Raw genomic sequence first — 7,822 nt, 5'->3', positions numbered from 1 at the left:
AAAGAGTGGGATAGTCAAATCAGAGTGTTGGAATGAAGGGCAGGATGATATATTGGCTCTGTTCTCAGTTCTGCTCAGACATTTCCTCTTTGCCTTCCTTTATATGAATGGGAAAAGGAGCTATGGACACCTAAAAAAGCTCGAGGATAGGGCACTGTTCTGGCAGGAATTTCTGTCAAACAAAGTACCACAAATCCCACCTCAAACTTGTGAAAAATCCCTCTGTGTAACACACGTTTTTAAAACATATTTAAAGTAAAACCGGGATTGAAAAAACATTTATTTGCAGAAACTTTAGCATTCCAAAAGAAAACAAACTCAATTTCATGCAAATTGTTGACCTTACTCCAAATAAATGCATTTGAGAGGTGACATGACACACACACTTGTGAGGTTCTTACACCTCGGCTGTTCTGCTGCTGCAAACTGGGACTCAATCCCTTGGTTTCCGTTCCATTTCAGCTTAGAGGAACAGAAAGTGAAGGTTTCAACACGTAAAGCAGATAAAATAAGGCACATCTTACGTGACACCAGGGTGCAGGTTGTACTTCTTCTTCCCAAAACGAGTTTGCTGTGCAAAGAAATCGTAACGTTCTGACTTCTTCCACATGTAGTAAAATGCCACGCACTCCCCCACAGAGCGTGTCCGCACCTAGGAGAGAGGTCAGGCAAGTCTGCATGAATTCAAAGGCATTTTCTGGAAAAAAAAAACCAATTTTTGAGGCATTTAAATCCAAAGACGTGAAATTCCAAATCAATTCTTCCCCTGACTTCAAATTTCAGAGGCCCCGAAATGGAGATGTAAAGTTAATGTATTTCTAGTCTGTCTCACAGTCTGTCCAAACCAGAGTCAGAGCCCAGGGATGAAATTCTTCCCACAGGATTTTTGCAGGATTTCTGCCACTGTTATGGAGAACTAAGGACTTTGAGAAACCAATCTGGACATATACTGAGGGAGAAATTCTTCCCTGTGAGGGTGCTGAGGCACTGGCACAGGTTGCCCAGAGCAGCTGTGGCTGCTCCATCCCTAGGAGTGTTCCAGGCCAGGTTGGATGGGGCTTGGAGCAACCTGGGCTAGTGGAAGGTGTCCCTGCCCGTGGAATGAGCTGAGCTTTAAGGTCCTTCCAACCCAAACCATTCCACGACCCTGTGATTACATAATAAAAACCAAACCAACTAAATGCAGTAATTTGTGAAGGAAATTAAGGCTAAGAATTTATTTCACAATTACACTGCTTAAAAACCAGAAGTGAGAACTGCACTTAAACTCAATCCTTACCTTATTTGCCTGAATCACATGAAAATCTTTGCCATAGACTTTCAGCCCTTGTTCAAAGTTTCTACATTCTTCTTCTGTCCAAACAGATAATTCTTCTGCAGCAAAAAAAAGCAATAACAAAAATACTTAACCAAAAAAAAAAAGCCATTAAAAGACAAGTGAAGTGACAGAAAACATCTGTGGTGAGCAGGTTCTGCTGACTCCATGAGAACCACCTCCAAAACTTCACTGAACAGTGTAACATTCTCCTTTCTAGTGAGCAGGAGGAGAAATTTGGCTGCTGGAAGGAGCTACTTGGTAGGGACTGTTCTAAACTTCATCTGATTTGGCCTCATTGATTCTTAAGGTCACAAGTAAATAAGGTTTAAATTAGTGGGAGAACAATCTAATTATCTTTATTTGATCATTCTTGTCCTGTGATTTGCACAGGGAATTCTGGAGAGGTTTGGAAACAGAACCAACAAATCAATGTGTAAGGAAATAACTTGTGTCCTCTTTCAGTTTCTGTTCCTTTGAGTACAAAGATCAATACCAGCACAGGAAGTGCTCAAGGTTCCAAAGGCATGTTAACCAGGGTTTGTAGCATTATACTCTGTTAAATAAAAGGTTTAGTTGCTCTTTCTCCTTTGTGAATTATTTCATTCCATATTTATGTTTGTTGCATTCACTTTGATGACTGAAAAGGTCTAGAAGAACACAGAAAAAAGACCCAATTCGGAAGTAACTTTCAAGCTGAACTCACTGCTGAAGTCCCAGACATTTCTCTCAAGCTCAGTGGACAGGAAGTGAAATTACACATCTAATTAATTCTCTCACAGAACAATGATAGATTCACTGAGGCTGCATTAAAATGAAGCTGTAAGACACCTTCTCAGCCTGCTGACAGCAAACCCCAACACCTGTGTGACACATGAAAGGAGAGTTCAACCACAAACTCCCTCTCTCTCCCTCTGCTCACCTCTGGCTGCTTTGACATTGAATCTCAGCCTTCGTAATGATTCCTCAGTATCAAAATTGCACTTAACCAGTTCATATAATGCCTGGAGAGATGAAAGAAACACACACTGAACATTCCAGACATCACTCAGTTCATGCTGTGCCACTCAATAAATCACTAACACCTATTAGGACTAAAAATAAACTCTTTGAATGAATGCAATAAAATGTAAGACATATTTCCTGTGCTTATATTTCCCAATCTCTAATTACAGAACCAAGAATATATTCAGGCAACTTATTGTAACATTTTCATCCACTACAGACATTTGTAAAACTGATGTGGGTTTTTTGTGTATGAGGAAATAAATATGCATTCAAACAGCTCTAAAAATACTCTGAGGGAACAGCATTAATTCATAGACATTTATATATAAAATAAAACACTGAGGCATTTTAGTTTATATAAAACAATGTTCAGCCTAAATTAGCAGCTTAATATTCATAGAGAGGTTAAAAAAATCATCAAATTTCTATTTCCAGAAGGAAACAGAATTCAAGCACAATTCCAAACCCAATACCAAACCCAAATCTTGGGAGTAAAATAAACTAAAGGGATGATTAATTCTCTAACTCCAAATCCTAATTTTTCTTCCATACCTGCTCATTGTCTTTAATATGTGATCCTTCAGGAATTGCATCCAGGCCTTTCTCCTCCCCAGTACGTCTTGAGGCCTCGTTGAGGAACTCAATCACCTTATTCTCTGGAAGGAAGTCAGGATTCCAGAGCAGCTGGTCATCATTTTCATACACTGGATGGACCACAGGGCAAACACAAGTAAGACACTACCATTAGATAGTCATTTATTGTCTCTAAGTCAGAAAAAGTCTCCCTGATTAAGATTCTGAGACCTTGGAAGATCATTAGAGCACCAACATTTGTCCTGAACACATACAGGACAGGTGAAAGAGCCTCACAGAGGCAGTGATCCAAAGGACTTGGATATTACACTTTATACTGTCTTCAGATCTCTGGAATAACCTGTGCTCTAGATTCTTGAGTCACTGATGAACCTCCAGAAGCTCCACAGTGCATCCTCCTCCTGGAACCACAGTCCCTGGATGATCCACGTCTTCTCCCTCAGCAGCATGATGGAGTCAGAAGCTACTTCAGAAGCTAATTATAGAATCATGGAATTGCTCAGGTTGGAAAAAGCTTTCTAAGATCATTCAGTCCAACCCAACACTGCCAAGGCCACCACTAACCATGTCCCCAAGTGCCACATATCCCCATGGCTGTTAAATCCCTCCAGGGATGGTGACTCCACCACTGCCCTGGGCAGCTGTGCCAGGGCTGGACAACCCATTCCATGAAGGAATTTTCCCTAAGAGCCAATCAGAACCACCTCTAGTGCAATTTGAGGCACTCCAATAATGGCCATAGTGCTAAATCTCACCTTTCTCATTCTCCTTGTACTTGCAGGTACCAGCTGGAATTTCAGCCTGAAACATTGAGCCCACCATGATTTCCTGTGTTGAAATAACAGAGCCAACAAGTTAAGCAACCACAGCCCTGATGGGTTTGTCAGCAAACACAAGAATGACCTCATCTTTTCTTTACCCCATAAAGCTTTCACTGTGCAAAAACTTAACAGGTTCAAAATCTAACAATACAGTTAGCAGGCACCATAGGGAAATAGATTTTTGACTGTTTGAGAAGGATTTTAACACAAAACTCTTCTATTTATGAGGAAAAACTGAAGAGGCTTTGGGTGCTCTAGAAAGCTCAGAGTTACTAGGTAACAGACCAACTTATTATTCATGAAATATGAAGTATTTACCTTTTTCCAGTCTTCTGAGGGAATATAATCTTCATCTTCTTCAGATTCCTCCTCTATTTCACTATCTACAAGAAATTGTTTGAACATTTAGCCAACAGGAGCAAGGCAACAGGCAGCCCAGGCTGTCACCCCAGCAGCCTCCAGCCCTGCTCTGCTCCCTCTCTGCCCTTATCTAGCCCCACACCAGTGCAAAGAGCAGTTCTGAGGACAATATCTATGTCTCAGTACTGGCAAGATTAAAAACTGACCCACCCAATGTTCACATTTGAATTAAGATACTCAACAGGCTCTGAAAAATTAAGGCACAAATATATACATATTTATTTAATGCTACTAAATTAAACTTTTCCTTTTCTTTCACCCAGATTTGAAGCTTTGGATGATCCACATCCCAGTTCCCTCCAAAGTTACGTTCCTGGAACTATTTTTACATGGATATTCAGCACCCACATGTGGGATTCAACACTTTTTTCCATGAGCTCCTGCCTTAGTTCCTGCTGTTCTTGTTCCCTTCCAGCAGCTGTCACTGAGTTTAAGGTAGACCTGAGCACAAGTGTGTCTTCCTGGGATTTTGGAGGCTTGGATGTGCAGGTCAGAGAGGCACAGCAGCACTTCAAATAGATTATTTGGGATAAGGACTGCCAGAAATGCTAAGCTCCTTAGGATATAGGCCAGTTGCCTTCCCAGTGTGCTGGTTTGTATATAGGATGTGATATAGCAGCACTGAAATAATTTGTACATTAAATTGCATTCTATACACAGCTGAACATTGTTAAAAAACCCCAAACGAATCAAATACACTTGAATTATGCTAATTCTATGCTTAAAATAGGAGTTTATTTAAGGTATTTGCAATTCTCTGCACAGCTACGCACTGAGGGTCCTTAGAACTTTGGATTAAAATGAAGTAGAGATTAGGAAATTGCATTTTTACAATGTCATGGCTAATAAGTATCAAGAATAAAGTATGGAAAGGAAAGTTGTGTTGACTCAAACACAGCACAGAAGGAGGTCTCTTCCAACCTGGTTGATTCTATGATCAGCAATGTCACTGTCATCAAAGGTACATCTCTGCTGTCCTATGATTCTGCTGCCAGCTCCAAGGGTTCTGATCCCCTCAGGCAAGATTACTATGGAATTGGCCTTTCCCAGATTGCATTGCTTTTTCTGTGTTAGTGATTTTGAGGAAATTTGGGGCTTTATTTGTAGAAAACGTCATGTTTTACCTTCCCCTTCAGCTGGGCTCTCACTCCTTTGGATGAGGAGGTGTCACCAGGCCTGGTTACAATAACCACACACTGCACAGCCATTATTGGCCTGCAACAGTTCATTTCCTACTTGCAAATACCTTTTCTTACCACCTCTGGCAGCTGCCACCGCACTAAATAGTCTTACTGCCCCCAGACTGTGTGTACAAGGTAACTTCTGTGAGGGGCACATCCACCCAAACCAGTTTGCAGGATCACAAACTGGGCTGGCTAAGAGCTTGCTTTTTTTGCAACTGTAAAATGTAAATTTCCCCACAAATTTCATCCTTTTAAAGAAATTTCCTCAGAAATATCTCTCTTTCCAGAAAAGAGACAATCTCTTGTCCTTATACAGAGCCAGCAGAGCAGATTCAGCCTTCTTCTGCTGTTCTTTTGAGCACAATGCTTACTAGGAGCAATGCTATTCAACAGAAAAACATGGGTTTAGGTATCAACATGCATTTCAGGAAGAGAATCCCCAGTTAGCCGGAGCTGTGCTTAACCAGAGGTCAATCATATTGGGATTTGCTGTGCTTGGCATTAAACTGGACATACTTGTATCAAAATATTTGCACCGACGAGGGCGAATTATCTCCTGAGGATCTTGAGAAGCAACAGATGGTGTTGGGTCATCATTAGATGATTGTGTCTCATCCTCCTGACCGGAGGAATCTTTTATGGTCTCCTCCTGACACATAAAGAAAGCAAACAGCACATCAGTTATCCCTTGTGTGTGATAATCAATGTATCAACCCCAAATCTCTTTGATCTGACTTGAGGTGATTGGATAGTGGTGGTCTGGCCAGGCTGCGCCACCATAAATGTCTAAACATATCACTAGATTATGTTTTGACCAGGATTTTAGGCAGATCAATATAATAGTCAGACTGTAACAAAGCAGAAATGTGAACCCTAATTAAATCTTAATCTGTAATTTTTTAATCAGTCAAACAAATCCTTGTGGCTTTCATTTCATTTCACTTAGTTTTGGTCTTTAAATCACTTCCTTATGAATTTTTAACAAAAAGGGGAGGAATTATTTACTGGCTGGACTTTTCCATATACACCTTCCATAAAAATTAAGGTCAGTAGAGTCAACTCAAGTATATACATTGAGTCAAGATCAAAAATGAGAACAGATTTCTTTATTAGAAGATAAACCACAACAATTGTGTGAATTATTACAATCAAGGACTACAAAACCCATAAATATTGAAGACCAATCCATGTTTTCTATTTAAATGCATGGGTTTTGTATCTTTTATGTGTTGTTGGCTCTGCTGGAAGCTCTCCCACTTGCTATTTGACCCAGAAGCATCAGGCCCTGCACACATTGATGTGCACCTTTACCAGCAACCAGAGTATTGTCACATGTGCAGCTTAAAGCCACTTAAAATAGCAACCAGCTAAGTGCAGGATAGCTAAATAGGCTGGAGAAAGATGAGCACTTGCAGAGAAAGCTTGAATGATTTATACAATTATTCCACCCCCACAGCTGCATCTTTCTGCCTCTTTGCTCGGAGCCTGAAGCACTTCAGAGCTCTCAGCTCTGGACCCTGATGCAAATGCTCCTCACAGCTCTGTGCTCCTCGCAGCTCTGTGCCCACTGGTCCCACCCCTTTGCCTCTCCAGTCCTATCCAAACTGGGCTGGAATTAGTGAGCTTCTACTCCCAGTTAACCCAGTCTGCAACTGAGCACTGGGAGTGGATACTGGGCCAGGCCCTGAGCTGTGGCTACTCACGGGGAGGAAAGTGTTTGCTCTGCACTGTGCCACAAAGGGGCAGAGCCCCAGAGACGGACAGGGATGGCTCCTTGTGCAGCTCACAGCACTGACATATGGAGATGTCATCCAGCTAAAGAGAAAGGATAGGCAGGGTCTTAATTCAGCTGCTGGAGAAGCACAGAGAGGGCTGCGAGAGCACAGAAGATGGAACTGGTGTCAGAAGGAATTATGGACACAAGAAGAAAGTGAGATTTCAGCAGCAGCACCGTGCTCAACAAAGAAACACGTGTGTCTTGCTTTGATTCTGCACAGAGTCATTTGGAAAAGCCCTTCAGGACCATCAAGTCCAACCTGTAACCCATCACCACCTTCTCAACTAGCCCAAAGAACTGAGTGCCACATCAAGTGGTTCCTTGAACACCTCTAGGGATGGGCAGCACATCCCAATACCTTACAGCCCTTTCCAAGAAGGAACTGTTCCTGCATACTTCATGTTACATAAGTTTGTCGCCATCTCTAGCTTCCTGAACCTTTCCCTGTGTAATCTAACTATGGATCTTCCTTTTGAACTCTTCAACCCACACAAATAACAATCTTTTACAGCATCTGTCAAGGGATTGTGAATCCCAAGAACTTTAGTTTCTGAATCAGATGGATCATTCCTCATCTCTGTGGCACATTCCAGAGATTCTAAAATGGGGAAGGCAGCAAAAAACATCCCTTTTAAAGGCAGATTAGGTAATACAACTTCCACTAATGCCTAAGCTTTTTTGTTACTGACAATGCAAAGGGGTT

The 7,822-nt window shown here is 41.5% G+C and overlaps 1 protein-coding gene across 1 annotated transcript in view; it reads right to left on the bottom strand.

The window, feature by feature from the left end:
* The window catches only part of MIER1 (mesoderm induction early response 1, transcriptional regulator), a 17,704-nt gene that overhangs the window by 3,249 nt on the left and 6,633 nt on the right, over positions 1–7,822 (bottom strand). The window contains exons 4-10 of the mRNA XM_009083433.1: positions 5,859–5,991; positions 4,057–4,121; positions 3,673–3,745; positions 2,876–3,027; positions 2,238–2,319; positions 1,280–1,374; positions 525–652 (exon numbers count right to left, since the gene is read on the bottom strand). Coding sequence (XP_009081681.1) covers positions 525–652; positions 1,280–1,374; positions 2,238–2,319; positions 2,876–3,027; positions 3,673–3,745; positions 4,057–4,121; positions 5,859–5,991 — 728 coding nt within the window. The remainder of the gene's footprint in view (positions 1–524; positions 653–1,279; positions 1,375–2,237; positions 2,320–2,875; positions 3,028–3,672; positions 3,746–4,056; positions 4,122–5,858; positions 5,992–7,822) is intronic.

The sequence above is a fragment of the Acanthisitta chloris genome, unplaced genomic scaffold, assembly GCF_000695815.1.
Source record: "Acanthisitta chloris isolate BGI_N310 unplaced genomic scaffold, ASM69581v1 scaffold7921, whole genome shotgun sequence".
Lineage (NCBI taxonomy): Eukaryota > Metazoa > Chordata > Aves > Passeriformes > Acanthisittidae > Acanthisitta > Acanthisitta chloris.
This window is presented reverse-complemented; position numbering and strand designations above follow the sequence as displayed.